Here is a 26,741-nt window from a genome sequence, read left to right as displayed (position 1 = left end):
TTTATGTCTCTACAGATTTGCCTTTTCTAGGCATTTCATATAAGTGAGGTCATACGTAGTCATTTGTGTCTGGCTTCTTTCCCTTAACATATAGTTTCGAAGTTCTGCATTCCTTTAACTTGTAGCTTTTTAAAAAAAATAATATATTTATTTATTTATTTTTGGCTGCGTTGGGTCTTCACTGCTGTGTGCAGGCTTTCTTTAGTTGCAGTGAGCAGGGGCCACTCTTCGTTGCATTGTGCGGGCTTCAGTTGTTGTGGCATGTGGGCCCAGCAGTTGTGGCTCGCGCGCTCTAGAGCACAGGCTCAGCAGTTGTGGCGCACGGGCTTAGCTGCTCTGTGGCACGTGGGATCTTCCCATGGGCTTGAACCCATGTCCCCTGCCTTGGCAGGTGGATTCCCAACCACTGTGCCACCAGGGAAGCCCTAACTTGCAGCTTTTAAAACTGAGATTATTCTGATTTGAACACTCAGGGTTAGCTTAAAATTCACTGAAGGTATCACACATTCTTTTAAAATATACATATAGTACCAGATAGATTGTTTAACTTTATCATTCCCTATGAAATGACAACTTCTTATTCAATTTAGCATGTAAAGTAGATACACATTTAAGTAAATGCACATTTTGTTGGAGGCACTGTTTTTCAGGGTGTTTTTCGTGTACCTCTTAGGACCATTTGTGGGAGATCTGGCTACATGAACTTGTTAGCTTCTATTTTCCTAGCAGGGAAAGACATATTTTACAGGGCTGCTTCTTCTTGAAGCCTAAAAGTTGTGTGACTACAAATTATAGCAGCTAATATTCTGCTGTGAGACTCAAGTTCTTGTGCTCTCCATCAAGATAGCTGTTTGAATAATAATTGCTGTCCACTTATTCAGCATTCATTTTTGGAGTACCTCTTTGGAATGAGCCATTTTGCTGGGCTCAGTGGATCAATCATACAATGAGAATACACAGGATAGCTGACCCTCATGGATGTTAAAGTCTAGTAGGAAACATAAATCAAAGAAATACAAAGTGTGCTGTGAAAACACTATGAGCGAGCCCAGAGCCTACTTCAAAGAATAGGAGATTGATCAGGGAAGGGTCTATGAAAAAAATTGCATTTGAAAGGAAACTGGAAGGGCTGGTGGTAGAGCTACTGATGGATTTTCTTGTAGCCTACTTTAGAGTCAATAGGAATAACAAAACCAATACGGTGCCTTGGGAAGTTACATGACATGCTTGGGAGACAAGGTTAGTCCAGTTTAAACTAGAGCAGGTAAATCTTCCATAAGAGGGTTACAGGAAATTAGGTTGGGCCTACAATATGGAGACCTTTAATGCCAGGCTGGCAAGTATGGGTATTAAATGAGGGTGATCAATTCAGGACCTGCTATGTGGTAAGGATTTTTCTAGTAGAAACAATGAAGAGATTTTGTTTTTATGTTACTGCTATTGAGGGAATGGCTGAACAGGGAGTGACATAATTTATTCAGTATGTGAGAGAATGCCACATAAACATATGCCTGTATTCCAAACCAAGACAGAACTCTCTTGAGATAATAGGGTCTTGTTACATTCTGAATAAGTCCAGTTCCTTTTGCTTCAGTTTTTCTCTACATGTAGCATTATTAGGTATTAAGATAGAACATAGAGGGACATATATGTTTTGGTATTTTTATAGAAAGACAAAGGCAATTAAAAGAGAATTTAGAAAAAAATCTTCAGGCTAAAGATTAAAAAAATAAAAGAAACTAGCCTTAAAAGATAAGTTAATAATGCTGATGTCAAGAAGAGCATTAAAAGTGACCTACGAAAGCAAATACCTGATCATTTAGAGGTACCAACTGTTATTGCTAGAGATAGAAGAGCCTTTAATGGGAATCCATGCATCCATCTAAGACTCCTGAAATGGACAAAAGCTATGATTGAAGAAAGTCTTTCTGGGAAAGGAGACCTAAGAGGAGAAACATGTTGTGGTATATTGCATCCATGTCAGAGAGTTTTCTGTGTTCCCAGCTAATTCTGATAAAGGAATAGAAGAAGTTTTTGACAGTAGCATTAAAGCGACCAGTCATCTAGAACCTTTTCCCTCCACATCATGGGTGTAGGAGGTGAGTTACAGCTCTTCCCTGATGAAGAACAATGTCAATGCCAATAGGTGATTGCTAACATTGTAAAACTCTAATTATGAGTAGCCTGATCCTGTGCTGAGAATAAAAGTTGGAAATGACTTGCAAAGCAGAGAGATTGAAAAGAGGCTTACCCTCTAGTGTCCAGTGTTAATGTTTCAGTGCCCGAGAGAAAATAGGATTTACAACCATACTTAATAATGAACATTCTTCATTACCAACACACTGCCACTGATACAAGTCTTCCATGTACTTCATAAAAAAACTCAATAGTTTTGTAACCCATTAAAATTTGAAAGAAACAGGCAGAGGGAAGAAAAATATAGGACATTTCAGCATGCCATATTGTGTTAGAATCATTGATACCAAAGTAGAAGATGTCAATTCTGACTATGTTACTAATTCCAGAGGAGAAAGATTGGATCTGTTGTTTTGACCTAGTGGAATAAACCAATACCAATTTGAGTACAATAATAGTATATTTAGACACTTGCTCCTAATTTTCTGTGTTTTGAGAAGGGATTTCATTTCCTAAACCTAAGACATCAAGGTAATCTGTGACTCAATCATGAATTTTAAACTCCGATTAAACATGAGTATTGTAATAAATGACATAGTCCGTGAGTTAAGCTAGCCAGTTTTGTCCATCCAGAGTATCACTGTTTTTTTCCGTATGTTCATTGATTCAACAAATACGTATTCATTACATCTCTGCTGATGGCTCAGCACTTTGCTGCTGTGGAAGGTGTGATGAGGAGTTGGCTGTTACCATATTGTGGCAGATCAGCCTGGAATTTCTTGTGTTTGCACCACCCCCCTTGCCCTTTAGGGCAGTGATTCTATCTGTTAATCCTTGATTAATTTGTGATGACTGGTAGAAATTTTACTTGCCCATTTAAAGCCAAGGCAACTAAAGCTGAGAGAAATTTTTTAAAAATTGTCCATGGTCACAAAGCTGGTAAGTGGTGAAGCCACGATTTGAACCCAGATGGACCAGAGTATTTCTACCACCCTAATGTCAATTTTTTTGTTTTTCCTTTTATATTTAAGTACATACTAGTTCAGTTTCACCTGTGTTCCCTTGTAAATGTGTATTCCTTTGCTACATCATATATTCATCTTACTATTATTTCACTCTGAGCATTTCCTACATTTTAGAATTCTTATTGAAATAATAATGATATTATTATTATTATTTCAAGCTATGGCCATGGCCTATATATTGGCAAACTGTGGCCATGGGCTGAAAATGGGCTGTCATCTATTTTCTAATCAAAAGGTTTTATTGGACACAACCAATCCCATTTGTTTGCGTATTATCTATGGCTGCTTTCATGCTACGGAGGTGAAGTTGAGTAGTTGCAAAAGACACCATGTGGCCCGCAAAGCTGAAAATATTTACTTTTCAAGCCTTTATAGGAAACCTCTGATACTGATCATTAGAAACATACTAGGACTTCCGGGTAAGATGGCGGAAGAGTAAGACGCGGAGATAACCTTCCTCCCCACGGATACACCAGAAATACAGCTACACGTGGAACAACTCCTACAGAACACCTACTGAACGCTGGCAGAAGACCCCAGACCTCCCAAAAGGCAAGAAACTCCCCACATACCTGGGTAGGGCAAAGCGGAGAGATCCCCACACAGAGGATCGGTGCCGAGTGGCACTCACCAGCCCGAGAGGCTTGTCTGCTCGCCCGCCGGGGCGCGCAGCGCTGGAAGCTGAGGCTCGGGCTTCGGTCAGAGCGCAGAGAGAGGACTGGGGCTGGCGGCGAGAACTCAGCCTGAAGGGGGCTAATGTGCCACAGCTAGCCGGGAGGGAGTCCGGGAAAACTCTGGAGCTGCCGAAGAGGCAAGAGACTATTTCTTCCCTCTTGGTTTCCTGCTGCGCGAGGAGAGGGGATTAAGAGCGCTGCTTAAAGGGGCTGCACGGACGGGCGCGAGTCGCGACTGAAAGCGCGGAGCCCAGTGACAGGCGTGGGACGCTGGGGCTGCTGCTGCCGCCGCCAAGAAGCCTGTGTGCGAGCGCAGGTCACTGTCCACACCGCCCTTCCGGGAGCCTGTGCAGCCCGCCACTGCCGGGGTCCCGGGATCCAGGGGCGGCTTCCCTGGGAGAACGCACGGTGCGCCTCGGGCTGGTGCAACGTCACGCCGACCTCTGCCGCTGCAGGCTCGCCCCGCACTCCGTGCCCCTCCCTCCCTCCTGGCCTGAGTGAGCCAGAGTCCCCGAAGAGGCTGCTCCTTTAACCCTGTCCTATCTGAGCGAAGAACAGACGCCCTCCGGCGACCTACACGCAGAGGCGGGGCCAAATCCAAAGCTGAGACCCAGGAGCTGTGAAAACAAAGAAGAGAAAGGGAAACCTCTCCCAGCAGCCTCAGAAGCAGCGGATTAAAGCTCCACAATCAACTTGATGTACCCTACATCTGTGGAATACATGAATAGACAACACATCATCCCAAATTGAGGAGCCCAGAGTCAGTGCTGTGCCTCTGAGGTGGGAGAGCCAACTTCAGGACACTGGTCCACAAGAGACCTCCCAGCTCCACATAATATCAAACGGCGAAAATCTTCCAGAGATCTCCATCTCAACACCAGCACCCAGCTTCACTCAACGACCAGCAGGCTACAGTGCTGGACACCCTAAGCCAAACAACTAGCAAGACAGGAACACAACGCCACCCATTAGCAGAGAGGTGGCCTAAAATCATAAAAAGTCCACAGACACCCCAAAACACACCACCAGACGTGGACCTGCCCACCAGAAAGACAAGATCCAGCCTCATCCACCAGAACACAGGCACTAGTCCCCTCCACCAGGAGGCCTACACAACCCACTAAACCAACCTTAGCCACTGGGGACAGACACCAAAAACAACAGGAACTACGAACCTGCAGCCTGCAAAAAGGAGACCCCAAACACAGTAACATAAGCAAAATGAGAAGACAGAAAAACACACAGCAGGAGAAGGAGCAAGATAAAAACCCACCAGACCTAACAAATGAAGAGGAAATAGGCAGTCTACCTGAAAAAGAATTCAGAATAATGATGGTAAAGATGATCCAAGATTCTATTTCCCAGATCCAAAATCTTGGAAATAGAATAGACAAAATGCAAGAAACAGTTAACAAGGACCTAGAAGAACTAAAGATGAATCAAGCATCGATTAAAAACACAATACATGAAATAAAAAATACTCTAGATGGGATCAATAGCAGAATAACTGAGGCAGAAGAACGGATAAGTGAGGTGGAAGATAAAATAGTGGAAATAACTGCTGCAGAGCAAAATAAAGAAAAAAGAATGAAAAGAACAGAGGACAGTCTCAGAGACCTCTGGGACAACATTAAACGCACCAACATTCGAATTATAGGGGTTCCAGAAGAAGAAGAGAAAAAGAAAGGGACTGAGAAAATATTTGAAGAGATTATAGTTGAAAACTTCCCTAATATGGGAAAGGAAATAGTTAATCAAGTCCAGGAGGCACAGAGAGTCCCATACAGAATAAATCCAAGGAGAAATACGCCAAGACACATATTAATCAAACTGTCAAAAATTAAACACAAAGAAATCATATTAAAAGCAGCAAGGCAAAAACAACAAATAACACACAAGGGAATCCCCATCAGGATAACAGCTGATCTCTCAGCAGAAACTCTACAAGCCAGAAGGGAGTGGCAGGACATAATTAAAGTGATGAAGGAGAAAAACCTGCAACCAAGATTACTCTACCCAGCAAGGATCTCATTCAGATTTGATGGAGAAATTAAAACGTTTACAGACAAGCAAAAGCTGAGAGAGTTCAGCACCACCAAACCAGCTTTACAACAAATGCTAAAGGAACTTCTCTAGGCAAGAAACACAACAGAAGGAAAAGACCTACAATAACGAACCCAAAACAATTAAGAAGATGGGAATAGGAAGATACATATCGATAATTACCTTAAATGTAAATGGACTAAATGCTCCCACCAAAAGACACAGAGTGGCTGAATGGATACAAAAACAAGACCCATCTATATGCTGTCTACAAGAGACCCACTTCAGACCTAGAGACACATACAGACTGAAAGTAAGGGGATGGAAAAAGATATTCCATGCAAATGGAAACCAAAAGAAAGCTGGAGTAGCAATTCTCATATCAGACAAAATAGACTTTAAAATAAGGACTACTAGAAGAGACAAAGAAGGACACTACATAATGATCAAGGGATCGATCCAAGAAGAAGATATAACAATTGTAAATATTTATGCACCTAACATAGGAGCACCTCAGTACATAAGGCAAATACTAACAGCCATAAAAGGAGAAATCGACAGTAACACACTCATAGTAGGGGACTTTAACACCCCACTTTCACCAATGGACAGATCATCCAAAATGAAAATAAATAAGGAAACACAAGCTTTAAATGATACATTAAACAAGATGGACTTAATTGATATTTATAGGACATTCCATCCAAAAACAACAGAATACACATTTTTCTCAAGTGCTCATGGAACATTCTCCAGGATAGATCATATCTTGGGTCACAAATCAAGCCTTGGTAAATTTAAGAAAATTGAAATTGTATCAAGTATCTTTTCTGACCACAATGCTATGAGACTAGATATCAATTACAGGAAAAGATCTGTAAAAAATACAAACACATGGAGGCTAAACAATACACTACTTAATAACGAAGTGATCACTGAAGAAATCAAAGAGGAAATTAAAAAATACCTAGAAACAAATGACAATGGAGACACGACGACCCAAAACCTATGGGATGCAGCAAAAGCAGTTCTAAGAGGGAAGTTTATAGCAATACAATCCCACCTTAAGAAACAGGAAACATCTCGAATAAACAACCTAACCTTGCACCTAAAGCAATTAGAGAAAGAAGAACAAAAACATCCCAAAGTTAGCAGAAGGAAAGAAATCATAAAAATCAGATCAGAAATAAATGAAAAAGAAATGAAGGAAACGATAGCAAAGATCAATAAAACTAAAAGCTGGTTCTTTGAGAAGATAAACAAAATTGATAAACCATTAGCCAGACTCATCAAGAAAAAAAGGGAGAAGACTCAAATCAATAGAATTAGAAATGAAAAAGGAGAAGTAACAACTGACACTGCAGAAATACAAAAGATCATGAGAGATTACTACAAGCAACTCTATGCCAATAAAATGGACAACCTGGAAGAAATGCACAAATTCTTAGAAATGCACAACCTGCAAAGACTGAATCAGGAAGAAATAGAAAATATGAACAGACCAATCACAAGCACTGAAATTGAAACTGTGATAAAAAATCTTCCAACAAACAAAAGCCCAGGACCAGATGGCTTCACAGGCGAATTCTATCAAGCATTTAGAGAAGAGCTAACACCTATCCTTCTGAAACTCTTCCAAAATATAGCAGAGGGAGGAACACTCCCAAACTCATTCTACGAGGCCACCATCACCTTGATACCAAAACCAGGCAAGGATGTCACAAAGAAAGAAAACTACAGGCCAATATCACTGATGAACATAGATGCAAAAATCCTCAACAAAATACTAGCAAACAGAATCCAACAGCACATTAAAAGGATCATACACCATGATCAAGTGGGGTTTATTCCAGGAATGCAAGGATTCTTCAATATACGCAAATCAATCAACGTGATACACCATATTAACAAATTGAAGGAGAAAAACCATATGATCATCTCAATAGATGCAGAGAAAGCTTTCGACAAAATTCAACACCCATTTATGATAAAAACCCTGCAGAAAGTAGGCATAGAGGGAACTTTCCTCAACATAATAAAGGCCATATATGACAAACCCACAGCCAGCATCGTCCTCAATGGTGAAAAACTGAAACCATTTCCACTAAGATCAGGAACTAGACAAGGTTGCCCACTTTCACCACTCTTATTCAACCTAGTTTTGGAAGTTTTAGCCACAGCAATCAGAGAAGAAAAGGAAATAAAAGGAATCCAAATTGGAAAAGAAGAAGTAAAGCTGTCACTGTTTGCAGATGACATGATACTATACATAGAGAATCCTAAAGATGCTACCAGAAAACTACTAGAGTTAATCAACGAATTTGGTAAAGTTGCAGGATACAAAATTAATGCACAGAAATCTCTGGCATTCCTATATACTGATGATGAAAAATCTGAAAGTGAAATCAAGGAAACACTCCCATTTACCATTGCAACAAAAAGAATAAAATATCTAGGAATAAACCTACCTAAGGAGACAAAAGACCTGTATGCAGAAAATTTTAAGACACTGATGAAAGAAATTAAAGATGATACAAATAGATGGAGAGATGTACCATGTTCTTGGATTGGAAGAATCAACATTGTGAAAATGACTCTACTACCCAAAGCAATCTACAGGTTCAATGCAATCCCTATCAAACTACCACTGGCATTTTTCACAGAACTAGAACAAAAAATTTCACAATTTGTATGGAAACACAAAAGACCCCGAATAGCCAAAGCAATCTTGAGAACGAAAAATGGAGCTGGAGGAATCAGGCTCCCTGACTTCAGACTATACTACAAAGCTACAGTAATCAAGACAGTATGGTACTGGCACAAAAACAGAAAGATAGATCAATGGAACAGGATAGAAAGCCCAGATTTAAACCCACGGACATATGGTCACCTTATCTTTGATAAAGGAGGCAGGAATGTACAGTGGAGAAAGGACAGTCTCTTCAATAAGTGGTGCTGGGAAAACTGGATAGGGTCATGTAAAAGTATGAGATTAGATCACTCCCTAACACCATACACAAAAATAAGCTCAAAATGGATTAAAGACCTAAACGTAAGGCCAGACACTATCAAACTCTTAGAGGAAAACATAGGCAGAACACTCTATGACATAAATCACAGCAAGATCCTTTTTGACCCACCTCCTAGAGAAATGGAAATAAAGACAAAAATAAACACATCGGACCTAATGAAACTTAAAAGCTTTTGCACAGCAAAGGAAACCATAAAGAAGACCAAAAGACAACCCTCAGAATGGGAGAAAATATTTGCAAATGAAGCAACTGACAAAGGATTAGTCTCCAAAATTTATAAGCAGCTCATGCAGCTCAATAACAAAAAAACAAACAACCCAATCCAAAAATGGGCAGAAGACCTAAATAGATATTTCTCCACAGAAGATATACAGACTGCCAACAAACACATGAAAGGATGCTCAACATCTTTACTCATTAGAGAAATGCAAATCAAAACTACAATGAGATATCATCTCACACCAGTCAGAATGGCCATCATCAAAAAATCTAGAAACAATAAATGCTGGAGAGGGTGTGGAAAAAAGGGAACACTCTTGCACTGCTGGTGGGAATGTGAATTGGTACAGCCGCTATGGAGAACGGTATGGAGGTTCCTTAAAAAACTACAAATAGAACTACCATATGACCCAGCAATCCCACTACTGGGCATATACCCTGAGAAAACCATAATTGAAAAAAAGACATGTACCAAAATGTTCATAGCAGCCCTATTTACAATAGCCCGGAGATGGAAACAACCTAAGTGTCCATCATCGGATGAATGGATAAAGAAGATGTGGCACATATATACAATGGAATATTACTCAGCCATAAAAAGAAATGAAATTGAGCTATTTGTAATGAGGTGGATAGACCTAGAGTCTGTCATACAGAGTGAAGTAAGTCAGAAAGAGAAAGACAAATACTGTATGCTAACACATATATATGGAATTTAAGAAAAAAAATGTCATGAAGAACAGAGGGGTAAGACAGGAATAAAGACACAGACCTACTAGAAAATGGACTTGAGGATATGGGGAGGGGGAAGGGTAAGCTGTGACAAAGTGAAAGAGCGCCATGGACATATATACACTACCAAACGTGAGGTAGATAGCTAGTGGGAAGCAGCCGCATAGCACAGGGAGATCAGCTCGGTACTTTGTGACCGCCTGGAGGGGTGGGATAGGGAGGGTGGGAGGGAGACGCAAAAGGGAGGGGATATGGAAACATATGTATATGTATAACTGATTAAATTTGTTATAAAGCAAAAAAATAAAATAAAATAAAATTAAAAAAAAAAAGAAACATACTAAGAAGTTTTTATATTTCAGGTTTTACCATACCAAGTAAATTTCATTAAGGTAGTCTTCATATGGTTAGAGACAGACAGTAAAGTGTTTAAAAAGAGAATTTTTAATAGTTTTTTGGCTTTGGGCCAGTTACATAACCTTGGTAAGTCTGTCTTTTCATGTGTGTTGTATAGATGCTGATATGATGTTGCATGTTTTTTATGTGAATTACTTTAGAGCATTCCTGTTAAGTATTTACCATATAATGCCTGGCACATTGTAAGTGTTCAGTTTGTTTTACAAGGACAGGCTGCTCAGGGTCGAATCCTGGCTTTACAACCTACTAACTTAGTATATTTGTATCAGTGAAATAACCTTTATGCCTCATTGCTTCCCTCTTGAAAATGGGAATGGATTTAATAATACCTACCTAATTTTAACCATTTTGTGAGCAATATATGAAGTAATCCACAGGAAACATTTGGCACTGTTCCTGGTGGACAGTAAGCACTCAATTAACCTAAGCTACTATAGTTGCCCCGGTTATACACATCATTTTGATCCTCCAGAGAACTAATGTTTACTACTAATTAGGAATGCCAAAGGTAAGCCAACAGACTGTCTTTTTTTAATTATAAAAAGCATAAATGTGATGTATCCATTTCTATTGGTATCATAGAGCTGATATTTATGGACATATGTTAAGGAAAAAACAGCTTAAACTTGGTTTCTTGCTTGAAATATCTTTTGTGAATATATTGTATATTTAAGTATCTGCAGTTAAATTTTATATCTGGCTGAAAATTGAACCAAGATAGTATTAAATACCACTGCATTTCAAGGTGGACTTTCATTTCTTGAGGGTATTTTAAACCTCTTGGAAGTTCATCTATTAAATGGACAGAGACACCGGTAGAGGTGGCACTTTAAGCATACCATATGATAATGAAGTTGAAAAGTTTGATCTAAATGTTGCTTGCCTTGGGCGGGGTGACTGACCTCACAGAATTAAACTGTTGTTCTTCTCCCTCTGGTTACCATTAATCTCTAAGAAGCATCATGTCATTTGCTGCTGTACATTCCACCCACGTGGACCAGGCACTCCTAGGTACTGGGCGTTGCACCGGTTCCTGAGGGCACAGGGATATGAAGAGGGTGGTTCACTCAGGTTGCTTCCAGACATAGCTGTACACTCAGTCTTGGGGAGAAATTAGTCTCTCTGACCTGGCTGGGGAAGAACTTTGGCACACAGGGAAAGGAAGGTGCTCACCCAGGGACAGAAGTTTCCACTAAGAATTGCCAAGAAGTTGTCATTTGAGTGATTTTTAAAGGAGAATAGGGATTTGCCAGTTAATGGAGCACCAAATAGAACAAATCCAAGAAGTACCATAAATAAATCAGAACAGCTTGCATTGATCTCCAGGGTAGAGCAAACAGAGCTTAACCTAATTCTCACGTCTCTGGTGTGACTCATCTGTAATGAATGTGCCTCTTGCAAGGTATCCCATAATTCACAAATACGATCCTTGCTTATCATTCATATTTAACTTTTCACAAAGTTTGGAGAAAACTGTGAGCTTGACTTGCTGCAAACGTGGAAGTGTGCTCACATACTTTTGTTGGGTGCCTCATAGGAGCGCACTGGCCCAAAATGAAAATTAAGCTCCATTTTGGGTTTGTGAACAGGGAAAAGGGATAATAGCTGCTCCCTTTGGAGGAAGTCTTTACCTCTCTGTGTTATGGCCACAGGCAAGTAAGATCCACTCCTGTCCCTGGACCAGAATGTAGCATCCTTTCTAATGACTTTGAGAGAACTAGTATCAACACTGTGTATAGATGTGACAGGTGGCAGCCTTATTATTTTGTGCCCTATGGCATCACAGCCATTGATTTTGAGATGTTTGATATATGCTTTGGTAGAGGCAGAGTAAAGCGTGGCATTAACAAGCTTCTTTCCGTGTCATTTAATGGTCCCAATTTAGAAAGCCCACTCAAATTGTCTGCTTAAAACGTGAGAGTGAGAAACAGAGCCATAGAAAAAACTGTGTGTGGCGTGTATATATATATATAATTTTCTATTTTTAGTAACAAATTTATTGAAATATAGGTTGTATACCATGGAGTAGAGAAATCAATGGTTTAGTATATTCACAAAGATCTGCATTGCCACCTAGAAAATTATATTTTTGAACTTAAGTTTTTTGAAATTTTACATGGCTAGTAGTGCTTAGTTAGTTTTACCTTCTACACTTTTATTTGTGTCAATCTTCTTCAATTCAATGTTAGAAAAGGAAATAATCAGCTAAAGGTATTTTAATACAATTATGTCTAAATTTCTTAAAAATAAAATTAAAATTTCCAGCCCAATTCAATTAAAGTCCAGAAACCAGGTTTTTAAAAATTCTAGTCTTTTTTATGCTTTTCCCCAAATCAGTTGCTGTTTAAAAAAATATGCAAATGTTGACAATTGTATGTATTTCCACAGCACAGAGTTTGCAATTAAGAAAAACATCAAACCTAGTAAAAGAAATCCAGCAAATGGGAGAACAGTTCATCTAAATATGCATGTCATTTTCAGCTAATTTTTAGCTAATCCATATGTCTGATTGAGTAGGGACTCTGAGTCCTTGGGCAGGTAACAGTTGTGTGTTCTAATGGAAATATTTAGTTGCCTTGTAGAAAAATGCTTTCTGGAGTTATTAAGCAAGGTGGATTTCAACCTAAATACCTTTTTCTCTCAGCCTTGGATCATTTTGCCCCCCTAAAAACTTATCACCTCTTCCAACATCTGACCTTTTGGGATTCTGTTAGTGGAAGAGTAAGAAGTCAGGAGGAAGTAAGACTGAATGAATCTCATACAAAAATGATGTTCAGTGGTATATCTATACAACAGAATATTAGTCAGCCACAAAAAAGAATGAAATAATGCCATTTGCAGCAACATGGATGGACCTAGAGATTGTCATACTAAGTGAAGTAAACCAGACAAAGACAAATATCATAAGATATCACCTATATGTGGAATCAAAAAAAAAGATAGAAATGAACTTATATACAAAACAGAAACAGACTCACAGACATAGAAAGCAAACTTACTGCTACCAAAGGCAAAAGGGGGTGGGGGGGTGGGGATAAAATAGGAGTTTGAGATTAACATATACACACTACATACATAAAATGGATAACCAATAAGGACATACTGTATAACACAGGGAACTCTACTCAATATTTTACAATAACTATAAGGGAAAAGAATCTGAATATATATATATATATGTATGTATAACTGAGTCACTTTGCTATACGTCTGAGACTAACACAGCATTGTAAATCAACTACACTCGAATAAAAGCACATTTTTTAAACGATGTTCAGGAAAACCCCTTGGCCTTCAAGACAGCAGTGCAAATTTTCAAAACTCGGAGACTCTTGAAACAGTAAAAGGAGTTTAGAATAGTTCACTTTGTTAAAAGTACACTATATTGAGTTAATAGTGGTAAGACAGTTCCAGTGTTAACTGTGAGGGTGAGGTTGTCTCTGTCCCTTAAATTTACTTATGTTCTTGTTGGGTATAATTTCAGAGAAGAGAATATGGACAGGAATTTCATGCTGCTTGCATGTGACTTTAAGTTCCTGATGTTTCATGATAGAAGAAACGAACAACCTTGTTGGCTAATTCTTATGATTCTATCACTTCTGGAGTTTCATAGCATTTGTTACCCAGGATTTCTGACGTGCTGGTGACTGCTGCACAGTAGCTTTGGTCGAGTGATTGGGCGAAATTACTAAAACATGAATGTTTAGTTAGTTAGTTAGTTTAGCAGCATGAATCCTGGTGTTTACTTGGACTATGGCAGTTACTTGGACTATGACCTCAGCATTATTGATGTTTTAAGCCAGACAGTTCTTTGTTGTGGAGACTGTCCTGTCCATTGTAGGATGTTTTGCAGGATCCCTGGCTCTACCCACTAGATATCTGTAGCACCCCTCAGGTGTGACGACCAAAAACGTCTTTAGTCATTGATGCATGTCCCTTGGGAGGGGATGGGGGCAGGATCTCTCTGGTTGCAAACCACTGGGTTATGACATTGAGGTCGACAGTGATATTTGGCTTTAAATACACAAGCAGAGAAATACTCCTACAATACTGTGTCTCATGTTACTGTCAGTCGTAACACCTCATTCCATGCTTTGCACATTGTAGGAAGCAGTGAACATGATTTTTATTTGAGAAGAAAAAGTAAAACAAAACATATGCTAAAAAAGTTGATAAGTACTCATTTAGTAAGATAAAAACAGATATTTGATGTGTCATGTACAATCTCATAGTTTATATTTACAGACAAATCAACATACAATTATTATTTTAAAAATATTACGTATGCATATTTGCCATGTAGTCAAATGAGAGGTAGAGGAAAACTGCCTTCCGGGTTTCGTTTTTTATTCTTCCACAAGAAATTCACTCTCGCCTGGTCCCCTGTCATAAAATAGCAAATGGTGGTTACCATCCATAGAGCAAACAGGGATACTGCTGTTTTCAGCTGGAAGCCACCCATTCTTTTCTGCTGGGTACCATGACAGGGATGAGTTTAACATGGTGAGGCAGACATGCTTGGTGAACCCCAGAAAAGGACCATCTTTCCAATCCTTGACTCTCATATCTAGAAACATCGTTTTCTTGCAGTAACAGAAATGCCATGTAATTCTTTCTTACAGAAAAGTGGTGTAAAGGAAGCAAATTCCAAGCTCAGTGATCTATCCTTGATCTTATGTCAGCTTTCATAATTATTTTTCCCCAATAAAAATAAAAGGTTTGATATTTCTAACGTTCTGACAAGTTACAAGAACAATATCACTTAAATTTGGGTTTCTGAGAAGTCTGAGTTTTCATAGACTTAAATATGAGTAAGAAAAATAAATATGAGTAAGAAAAATAAAAATAAATATGAGTAAGAAAAATATTTTGTTGGTGTTAAGTTTAAGCTTATCAAAGCTGCTTTGATTTTGCATGAGACAGCACTTCAGAGTAAAAGAAATATGTATAGATAATCTCTTAAAATTAAGATTTTGGTATATGTATACATTTGAATCTCTCAGCTCTATTAAAATACGTTATACCCCTCATTTCCCAAATATGTGTACCTTCTTTTAATAAGGTAAAACCTATGCAACTTTTTATTAATCCTTTCCTGCTGGTCTTTTTAGAAAGTGATTGAATGTTATATATATAGATACTTTTGACATTTTAACTGCATGTAAAAGATGAGGTTGATCGTGGTGCTTCTCAAACATTAATGCCCATACAAGGGACCTGAAGTGCTTCCTAAACACAGATTCTAAGACAGTAGGTCTGGAGTAGGTCCTGAGTCCCAGGTGATGCCAGTCCTACTGGTCCACTGGCTGGCTACACTTTGAGGAATGGTCTCTAGTAGCATTACCTGCCCCCATACTGTGCAGATTTAGATTGAGACAGAGTAAGAAACTGAAAAGGAAAATTATTCTTATCTATGGTGGTGAAACCATCATTATCTATGATGTCATTGCTCTTACTATAGTATCGTTTGATACTATAGTATGAAAGAATCCTGATAGGTCTACTTACTGAGTAACGTTGTAAAAATTCAACTCTCATGACTGAGCAAATTAGAAAACCCTTACAATTTCCCGAAGTATATAATTGTTCCTAGTTTCACCTGTGCCCCTATTTCCTCTCATAGATATGGTATAGCTGACTCCTGCTAGCCTGTAAAAGCTGATTGATTATTCAAGTACTGAGGAATTTTGTGGGCCACTACATTTGGTAGCTTGAAATACCAATGGTGGGAGTATTTACACCATGGAAGTCGACAAACAGTATAAATCAGAGAGTTTTATTTTTTGTGGTTTTCCGGACACAGTCAGATTTCCCAGCATGCCTCACCTCTCAGTCAAGAAGAAAAATCTCTTCCTCTTATTTCCAGCAAAGGACATGATATCTTGTCTTATCAGAATTTAGAGCTTCTTGTAATATTGTGTTGTGCTTCAAACTAACCACACAGCTTGATGACAAATAAGTTTATTCCCATAACAAACAGGAAACAAAGGTATTAGGAAAAATATCAGTGTCCTTTTGTGAATGCTGGTGACCAGCATCACCAACACGCGAGTATGGTTAGTCTAAACACTTTACAAGTACTTTTTCAGGAGGCCTTTTTATAAGTAATCTTTCATCATTGAGAGAAGTGAGAATCAGGCCAGGTGTAACTCGAATGACACATGTACTGGATAGCCTTAGAGAATCAACACAATTCAGTAAAAGGCAAGCCAACAGCAGATATCTTCTAGAGACTTCCGTGACAAATTAGCACCCGTCATTTCATTCTGAGTCGGTGATTTCATTACCATGCACAGCTGTTCCCATCATTTGTTTATATATTTCAACCCATATTTGGGGCTTAAGTGAGATTTGTCATAAGACTTTAGTTCAAATTTGCTTGCCTAATTTTACATGCCTCTATTTAGTAAAATAAGATTAGTAGGTAATAAATATCTGATCACTATTGTTCAATTAGGGGAATTTTCTATTGGACATGTTTTTTTATTACTGTTTGCTATTATTTGCAAGCACATTATAAATACTCTTACCTATTAAAAGTACATGCATCTATTTTTGCAAAAAATACCTTCTTAAAAAATAACTGGTTTTCTAGCATGTTGGAATGATTTAATCAGGCTGAAAAGTGAAGTTATAAAATGGTATTGAGGTCAGCCATTTTCATTATTAACAGATTGAATGATTAGGCAGGTAAATCAACATCTATTTGAAATATTAAAGATAAGCATATTTAGTAGGTTTCTGTACTTCTGTCATTGTTTCATTTTATTTTACTGTTAATATTAAACAAGTGATTTGTCACAAGACCAAATTATATTTGTCTTCATACATTTGCCCTTTCTACTCTAGTTTAAAACTGCAAGATACGTCATTTTTAACTTAAATGAACCTTAACTGTGTACAGTCTTGTATCATAGGAGGAATTATGCTACTTTTTTGTTTTTTTAACAATATCAGAATATATCATTCCTAGGTTTCTATAAGTAACTCTCTAGTTTGATTGGTTTGATTATTCAAGTGGTTACTTTCTCAAAATTTGTAAATTTAAACTTTATGCATTCCATATAATGCACGGTTTTATTTCACATACATTCCTATAGTCTTAGAATAATTTAGATTCAGTTATTTAAATGAAATAATAATAAAAAGCTTTACATTATGAGATTATTTTTTAGTTAGTGCTTTATTTAAAACTAATTACTTGCTACTCTGTTAGCTCTGCTTTTTAAGAAGGCATTATAATAACTGTACTCTTGAAAATGGGGATTTTCTCCTTACCCTAGTTGCCACTTTCACAGCTGTCTTTATGTTGCAATTCTTTTTTTAAGTGTAAAATTAGCTTTCTTAATTTGGTTGTCCATAAAAAATTTTGCTCCAACTTGACATCTATTCAGAGTTAATTTTTTGTGGTTAAGCATTACATTTTGAACAGTGAATTGCATAATCATTTTATATAATGTAGGAAATATTATATATTTTAATAATATATTAATATTAATATTTTAATAAAATATTGAATATTGTATTGATATTGATATTTTAATAAAATATTAAATATTGTATTTGTATAGTATTGAGTTTTAGATAATGGAATTTAGTGTTGAAACCAGCACAGATCTCAGCAAGGACCTACCTTAAAAGATATAAAATGCTTAATGCTCTTTTTTTTAAGCACATGAACACTTTCATACTGTTGTGTGTACACTAGCATTTCACTTTATTAAATGGTCTTTGTCTTGAAAGGTGAATAGAGCTGTTATAAAAGAAGAGATAAGCCTTCCTTGCCAGAAGAATTCAGCTAGGTGAATATTAGGAAACCTATTTGTGATCTTAAAAGTCTAAGAATTAAATATGAATAAACAAAGATCATAGTTCCTTAGATGTTTAAGTCTTGCCTGTGTTTCTATCTAACTTGAAACATTCGCTTTGAGAAGTATCCCTACTTCAATTCTGGGCAAATTTTCTCCTTCATTATTCTATGTAACATTTACTTTGAATAGAAACAAAGGTGGATTGGAATTCAAAAAATAAAGTTAGCAAATAATTTTTAAATGTTCATCTTTTCATTTATTATTTTAGATTTTGAGAAGAGAATGAAGATGAGAAAAGGAAGCTGCAGTTTTAATTTTCAGATGAATTCTGTTTGAAGTTACAATTATATGAGGTCTAATTTTACATGCTCTACATTTAGTGAATGATTTTGTAAATAATTTTCCACTGGCTGATTATAGTAATGAATATGAAACACGTTTTTCACTGAATTTTTTCAGTGTTTCTGAAAGATTAGGAAGGAAAAGTTTCTCTATTCAGAAAAATAATAATGTAAACATAAGCATTTAAAATGTCTTGAAAAAATCATAAAATGTCTCGAGATTTCTTTTTCTCTGAATCTAGTCATGGAGCTTTCAAATTATATATTTCAGGCTTAATTCTTTAAAATTGTTTTACTTTGTTAAGATCTTGATTGGATAGATTTCCTGGTAATTTCTCAGTTCTAGAAAGGAATTTAAAGGAACCTTTCTCAAACTGAAATTTGTAGCCCTTCAGGGAAATTACTCTGAAACGATAAATGATTCAGGGAAAGAGACAAGATAAAATTCCAAGGCAAACTGAACTACCAACGTTCCTCTTATATGTTTCTTAATGTGAGATTTTTTCTTTTACATTTTTCGTAGATAATTGTAGATTTACATGCAGTGAAGGAATTAATAGAAAGATATCCTGAATAGTCTTCACCCAGTTTCCCCATTTATAGCATAATATCACAGCTATGAACTTGACATTGACCACTTAACACTTCTTCAGCCCAAGTATGTGCTCTTTCTTCTCACTCTCTTGGAAGAGTCATTGGCCATCTCCTTTATACTTACTAATACCATGTGTAAAGGCATTAACGTAATACTTCCCCAGTGCTGACCCCATGACTACCCCTCAACCTCTCCCAGACTAATGAAAGGTTCTCTTTTCAATTACATGGACAATGTTTTTGTAAAGAGAAGGGTTAGAGAAAAGGTCAGAGAGATCAAACACTTGTGTGCTCTATAGTAGAGTAGAAATACAGTTACAAGTGAGAGATGAAAAGTGATCCATCCCACTCAAGAATTCCCTCTGAGGGCTTCCCTGGTGGCGCAGTGGTTGAGAGTCCGCCTGCCGATGCAGGGGACACGGGTTCGTGCCCTGGTCCGGGAAGATCCCACATGCCGCGGAGCGGCTGGGCCTGTGAGCCATGGCCGCTGAGCCTGCGTGTCCGGAGCTTGTGCTCCACAACAGGAGAGGCCACAACAGTGAGAGGCCCACGTACTGCAAAAAAAAAAAAAAAAAAAAAAAGAATTCCCTCTGACATCAGCTTTACCGCTCTAGGACGTTGATGTTCTAGTCATTGCCAGAAAGAAAGTGCTAGGAAATGCGAGGTTGATGGCTGATCAGCAATGCTGATGATTGAAGGGGTCACAATGAGATACCCTTTATCATTTGTCCATGCTCACTCTGATACAGAGCGTCTGGAGCACACTCCTCCGTGTCAGCAGATCAGAGGTTCCAAAGTGACAGGGACATTCGCACTCCTGTTCCTCTAGGCTCACATATGTCTGTTGCTCCATATATTATGACATTTGTTTATCATATGCTATTATACCAACTCCTGACCACGTTATCTCGAATATCCTCTCGTATGTGAGTACCGTGGGATTGCTTCTTACTCCCCACTATGTCCACACACACCAGAGTCATGAAAGTATTTGGGCCCATTTAAAGTCAGGAGTGCCAGCAGCCGTGGTAATGTCAGGGAGAACCAACAAAACATTCCAAATGGAGATTATTTGCCTTTAGAGATTGATGAGTCAAGGGTCTTATAACTGGAAACTCCAACAAGAATTATAGGCTCCTCAGGTAGTTTATTTTATTTGCTTAGTTGATATATAAATGAATTTTGAGTCTGAATCCTTTTTCTTCTTCACTGGGGCTCTACCAATTAGCTGTAACAGAGGCTTTCATAGCCAGTTAGAACGAGGCAGAAGAAAAACAAAAATGAATAAAATAAAAATGAATGTCTCACCCGTAGTATAGGAAAATGACAATATATTGTAATATCACCTGGGTTCTAGACCAGGAAGTTTTGCTTTCGTGAAAAGTAAGAAACCGTATTAGGTCACATACAAGGGCAAATATCTGTCATGGATTAACTCCTTTGAGATCCCATTACTTAACTTGCACCCACCCGAAATTCTACCAGTTTTATTTAGACACTGGATGTAGCATAAAGACGTTTTCTGCCCCTGCACAGCTGTGATGTATAAATGGACCTGTGGCAGGCAAGTATCAGAAAATGCGTATTTGGTGCTGTAAGAGGTATAAAACGTGAGCAACAGCATGAATTGTTGAGACACAGTGAGGTTTGTTGCCCACGCTCCTGTGACTTAGGGTCGTGTTTCTGTGCCTCTCTTTGTAGCGGAAGCCACTTGCAACTTCAGTCTGACTTCAACCACAGTGTAGGCTCAGAAGACACGGTTGCCTGGCAGTCTTTTTGGAATCGGTACAAGGATGAGTATCATTATGTGTTAGAAACAGGAAAACACATCACGTGAACATGTACAGATTGGGGAGGGAGGTATAGAAAAGGAGGGTAAAGCCAACCTGTTCATGTTTCTTACAACTGAGAGAGAGAGAAAGAGAGAGAGAAGATAGCATCCAGGAGTGGAGACAGCTGATAGCTGTGGTTTGCAGGGACTCCACATGTGGGCACGCATGGCTGCTAGCTCTGCAGCCCAGAAGCTGCTTTGTCAGTAACTCAGAGGTGATCAGACCCGTCTACATGCACACCAAAACTAACTTAATCCTTTGTAAGTTAGAATGCTAGTCGTTTAATTTGGGGAATAAATCAAATTACCAGCTGGATGGGATACTGTGTCAACCGTTTGGCAGATTTTTATCATACAGGAAAATTCCATAAAGAAAACTAATTAGAAACACATCATGGCTTGGCAAGCATGGACTTTGAAAGTAACTATCAAATGAGATGACCAGAATGATGGGTGACGTTGAGCTTGATGCTCTTGGAGCCAGTTGTTTCCATCCTAAAACCATCCAAAGAGAGCCAGAGTCATCTTAGACATCTATTCCACAGGACACTTCTCCTGCAGAGAGCTTGACACTCGCCTTCTGGGCTCAGTGTTGACTGTCCCTCCCTACTCTGTTGACATCATCATGATGGCAGCAGCTTCTAGTTTTGCCATCACCTCTTTATCTTGAGTGAAAAGAACAATGAGTGGTATGTGTAGAGAAAAGCAAAACAGTAGTTCCTGTTACATCAACATTGTGGATCTTTGTCTTTGAGTGATTGATGGATGAGACTCTTCCTAGAGCAGTCTGTTGAATATTCCTAATGGGAAGCTCTGAGTTATGCGTGGATTTTTGTCTTTTAGAAGAAGGATGCTTTTCCCTGGCACGTTAGTAAAACTAAGAATAAGCAAGACATCTGAGTGCGCTGAGGTATCAGAAGGATCTCTGTAAGCCTAGCTAGGGTGGGACGCAAACCGAGTAGGAAAATCGTTTTGACTTCTAACAAAAATGGAATGGGAGGTAGAGTTCTAATTCTAATTGCAATAACTTTACAAATGGAATCCTACAGGTTGCTACACTTTCAGTCAATCAGGGATTATGAACCTGATTTTGGTGAGGGTGGCAAGGCATGTTGACAGGTAAGCTGTGTTATAATGTAAAACAATGTATGGTATGTATTAACAAATGGGAGTTGTTTGACTGTGTTTTGTTATTTGAAACATTTTTGGCCAAGGGACAGACAAATATTCAAAGAAAAATTTGTCTTTACTTAGAGTTAACGTAATCGACTTGAAGTCACTTTCACGGGTTTTATGTATGTTTTCAAATATAGTCAGTGGACAGGCTGGGTCTCTCTGAAAACTGGATCACATTCAGAATATGTATAATTAGTTCATACTTTAAGTCAAGGCAGTCATTTATTCAAGGAAAACAATCAGGTGTTTGTCACAGGTTAAACTTTTTGCATCATAACCAGACATAATCCTTTTACCTTTAAAGTTGCCTTGAAATTATTTAAAAGAGTTTATTTTTTATAGGGAAGAAATATTTAGATGTGTGCACATCTTCAGGCATTTAATATTATCTGAAAGCACCGAAGAGGTCTGTTCACTTCTAGCTGGAATCCTTTTATTACTACTGAGAGCTACACTCATTAAACCAAACGAGCATGCACTGCTTTGTTTCAGAAGTAATTCTGAAGTCCTGGTAGATAATTAAATTCCTCAGTAAATGTCTGTCAGATGCTGCCGGATAAACCCAGCCCAATTACCACTGGGAGGACTAACGTGTTAAGAATAGTAAACATGTGTACGTGAACAGCCAGCCGTACCTTTTCATGCTAAATGTGGTTCCCCACATCTCCTCTGATTAGAGGTGTGCTCTGAACAAGCCGAGACGGGGCCATGCCGAGCAATGATCTCCCGCTGGTACTTTGATGTGACTGAAGGGAAGTGCGCCCCGTTCTTTTACGGCGGATGTGGCGGCAACCGAAACAACTTTGACACAGAGGAGTACTGCATGGCCGTGTGTGGCAGCGTCAGTAAGTGGACCTTCCTCCAGCCTGGCCACCTTTTTCATCTTTCTCGCCACTGACTCTGCTTTTTGTAACAGACTAGTTTTCCGATGGTTTTCCTGGTTCTCGGGAATGGGTCTGTTGCTAGCACTAACCACGTTTTTGTCAATGTCTCTAATTGCCGGGCATCTCCTCCAGGACGTTCGATCATGAGCACACATCTCCGTCTTTCTCTAACAAAGCATGGCCGTGGATGTGTTCTCGTACTAGCTGTGGTGCATCCGTCTTGCAGTCTCGAGGGACTTTTGAGTGCTTCCCTTTAAGCCAAGCTGGAGTTGCTGTTTTGTCTTCTCAGCTGTTTCTGCAAATGTATACTTACGTGTTTGTCCGTGTACCTCTGTGTTCGGGCCTCTGCATGTGCACTCCACGTGCAAATAAGGGTTACCACCGGAAGCCTGGCTGATGACGCTTCCGTGCCACTGGCAAGACATACTGCCGTGATGAGTATCATTTCATAACACGTGACGTTTATTGTGGTGGCGAGGGAATGGGCTTGAGTTGAGCATATGCACTTCAGATGCCAAAGGATAGAAATGCCCTGGTGGCACCTGAGCTTACACAGGGACGTTTGCTGTGGTGAGTTTTCGTGTCTTATCTTGGAATGGACAGAAGAAAACTCCTCACTCCTCACAAGGCTCAGGGAATATAATTTTCCAAGAAATCTTTCCAAGAAAATCTTTTTCTCTTCCACGTTAAGCTTTTCATAACTCAGGGGGAATAAATAAATGAAGTCATGATGACTTAAATGCAAGTTGAAACTATTTCCACAAAGATAGTTCTCCAGAGGTAACACACCAAACATTTGGGACCTCTGTTCTTCTTAACAGCCTTTCACATTAAATCCCCTATCTATCTATCTATCTATCTATCTATCTATCTGCCTACCTGTCTATCTATCAACCTGCCTACCTATGTATCTATCTATTCCACTAGAAGGAAGTGTGATCTACTCAAAGAATAGTTACTCAACTTGATAAATTAAAGGTTAAACTCAATAATTACACGTTTCTCTTTTGAGAGACTCCTGCCTTTTTCCCGTTGTTCTGGTGAGAGTGACAGCCACCATTTCCTGCCTAGGATTCCCAGGGATTATATAAATTGTTTTCCAATGTGATCATAAGATTAAGCTAAACAACAAAGGGTCTGCAATATCAACACCTTCTACTGTGAAGCACAGTTATCTAAGTGGAATCTACTGGAAAAGTTCCTGTTGGTCTCTTGGGTGAGAGATGACTCCCCTGCTACCCTGTGTGAGAACAGGTTTAGGAACTGGTAACCCCAAGGGCTTCTTTTCTGGCTCTGATGGGAAGATTGTGGCTTCCAGCTCAAAAGCCTCCTTTCTTGAGTTTCAAACAAAAACGTTAATTAGGTCGGGTAACTTGGAGGACAATGGCGGATTCTGTTGCCCAGAGCCTCTTAAACAAAGGGTTTTTGTTATAATGATTCTCGCTGGTTTCACTGCTGTGGGAGATTTCCTGGCAGATTTCCAACTTTTTTCTCCCTTTCCCTGGGGTGGATTTATGTTTTGACATATAAATATGTATGTGTGGGTATATATACAAATATATACATATATATAATAAGAAAGAGGGTTTTAAAAGTTATTAGCAGTGATGAATTTGCATCAAGAATTAGAAATTATCAGGAATTCCCTGGCGGTCCAGTGGTTAGCCCGCAGCGCTTCCACTGCAGGGGGCGCAGGTTCAATCCCTAGTCAAGAGAACTAAGATCCTGCATACCCCGCAGTGCTGCCAAAAAAAAAATAAAATAAAAATTATCCTCCGCCCCCCCAAAAATCTCACTATTACCCTCACTGCACACCCTCTCCATTTGATTAGTTTGATTTGACTCAGACTGGGAGAAAGAGCCATGGGCACCACAGATCAGATGGAGCCTCTAGAGATGCTCTGGATGGCACACCCTTTGCCAAGAAATTTGCAAAAGATAGATGCTCCCAACAGAGGTGTAATGGACAAAGTCAGTACTTAGTTTCAGGGGAGGTGGGTTATAGAATAATGTATCCAGAGAGTAAACACGGGAGGCTGAAGGCCAGTTAGAAGAGTGGACAGATGTAAGTGGAGAGTAAAAGCTTCAGTCAGTAACCAGAGCCGATGGCCAGGGCTGCCCTTGGAATGGGTGAAAAGAATAGAGATACCATGGAGACAGGACGGATGGGAATTGGTGATACTGGCACGAAGAGGGGAGATGGGAGCAAGAAATCCTTCCACGAGGTACTGGGATGTACTCTCAGAGACAGAATATCCACAATCCAAGATGTGTTTGTGGAAAAATATCTTTTGTTTGTGTGTTTACCATGGTTCCATGCTGGGGCCCAAGCTCAGGATATTTGTTTAGTTTTTGTTTTGAATTCAATGTTTTCATTTTTATTATTTCCTTTGGTCAGTAGAATCGTGTGAGTGAGTTTCATCCATCATTCCCATGTTTCCATTTTTGTTTTTAGTTATGTTCTCTTATTTTCTCCATAGTGTCCCAAAGTTTACTCAAGACCACCCAGGAACCTCTTCCCCAAGATCCTGTTAAACGTATGTTGTCATTCAGTCAAGGGAGGGGAGGGAGGAGGGAGGAGTACGTTGCATGGCTGGACTGTAGCTCCAGCCTCCTCACCTTTGCATGGTTTTGTGTTTCTTGAACACCTGTCTTTTAACCAAATGTTTATTTCCATTTCCTTGCTTGTAATTATGTCTAATTTTGACAGATAGCTTCCACTGTTGGGCTAAGAGCTTTGACTAAGCTTCTTCTATTTCTGATCAGTTTCCTTTTTATTTCATGTGGTTCTATAAAATATTGTATATACAATGTTATTTTGTGTTTTATTTGGCATCAATATTTTATTTCCTAAAGCTCAGAAAATGGCACGATTTAGCAAAAGCCTGTGTGTCTAAGTGACTTGTTTCCCAGAAAAATATTTAATGTGCATGCATGGTACTAACTTTATGAACCAATAACATATGCGAAGGCTTCAGTTCGGTGTGTTTCAAGACAGCTGTTATGCTTTAGGAAGTAAACGGTTGCTTTTAGAAGTCAAGACCTCTCCGTCCCCTCCCTGAATGCACACTAGTGGGACAGAAGTGCCCATCTTCTGATTTCATCATTAAGATGTAGGGAAAGAGCTTCCTATAAAGAAATATTATATCAACCTACCTTATAACGTCTGTGCATTGTGTTGATTTCAGTTGGCCTGTCAGTCTAGCTTTGTTTAAAAATGTGTTGTCAAACACACAAATACTCATTTTGAAATCTGGATTATATCCCAGAATAGATTCCTCCAGCATTAGGTTAGGGATGATATATACTATGGATGCTTATGGTTGCTGAGGGAAGAGACACAATTTCAGTTGTAGCTTAGGTATAGTGAAAATTAGCATTTATCTATATCATCCTGGGGAAAAAAAAACCTAGTCTCACAAGTGATGAAGCTAACGATCTTTTCTTAAAAGAGATAAACTATAGTTGAAAGTATGGCAAGTGGGCAGACATAGGAGAACTAAGGAGAACTCTAGATTTTATACTGTGGGCTTGATAGTACATTGAGCTGCATGGCATGTTACATTTTTACAAGGCATTTTTCATAGATCATTTCTTTTTCTCAAGAATATTTTGTGGCCATTTTCCTCATTTCCTTTGTGCATACGAGAAAATGAGGCTTCAAGAGCTTGGTGACTTGTCCCCAGCCAACAAATGTGGCAAGACCAGGTTTGAAACTTAAATGACATGTGTGGCTATGCCCTGCACTCCAAATGGCCAACTATTTCATTCTGATATTGTTTTCCCAGTTAGAAAAATTACATTTGAGCTTCAGAAGCACATTTTA

General features: G+C 38.8%; 1 protein-coding gene across 4 annotated transcripts in view; it reads left to right on the top strand.

The window, feature by feature from the left end:
• Positions 1–26,741, top strand: part of APP (amyloid beta precursor protein) — a 294,233-nt gene that overhangs the window by 165,219 nt on the left and 102,273 nt on the right. For 2 of the 4 annotated variants that reach the window (XM_082625055.1, XM_082625058.1), the window contains exons 7-8: positions 22,709–22,876; positions 25,396–25,452. In XM_082625055.1, coding sequence (XP_082481181.1) covers positions 22,709–22,876; positions 25,396–25,452 — 225 coding nt within the window. The remainder of the gene's footprint in view (positions 1–22,708; positions 22,877–25,395; positions 25,453–26,741) is intronic. The other 2 variants (XM_082625057.1, XM_082625056.1) reach the window with 1 other exon arrangement.

This window comes from Mesoplodon mirus, assembly GCF_964341445.2.
Source record: "Mesoplodon mirus genome assembly, chromosome: 6".
NCBI lineage: Eukaryota > Metazoa > Chordata > Mammalia > Artiodactyla > Ziphiidae > Mesoplodon > Mesoplodon mirus.
This window is presented reverse-complemented; position numbering and strand designations above follow the sequence as displayed.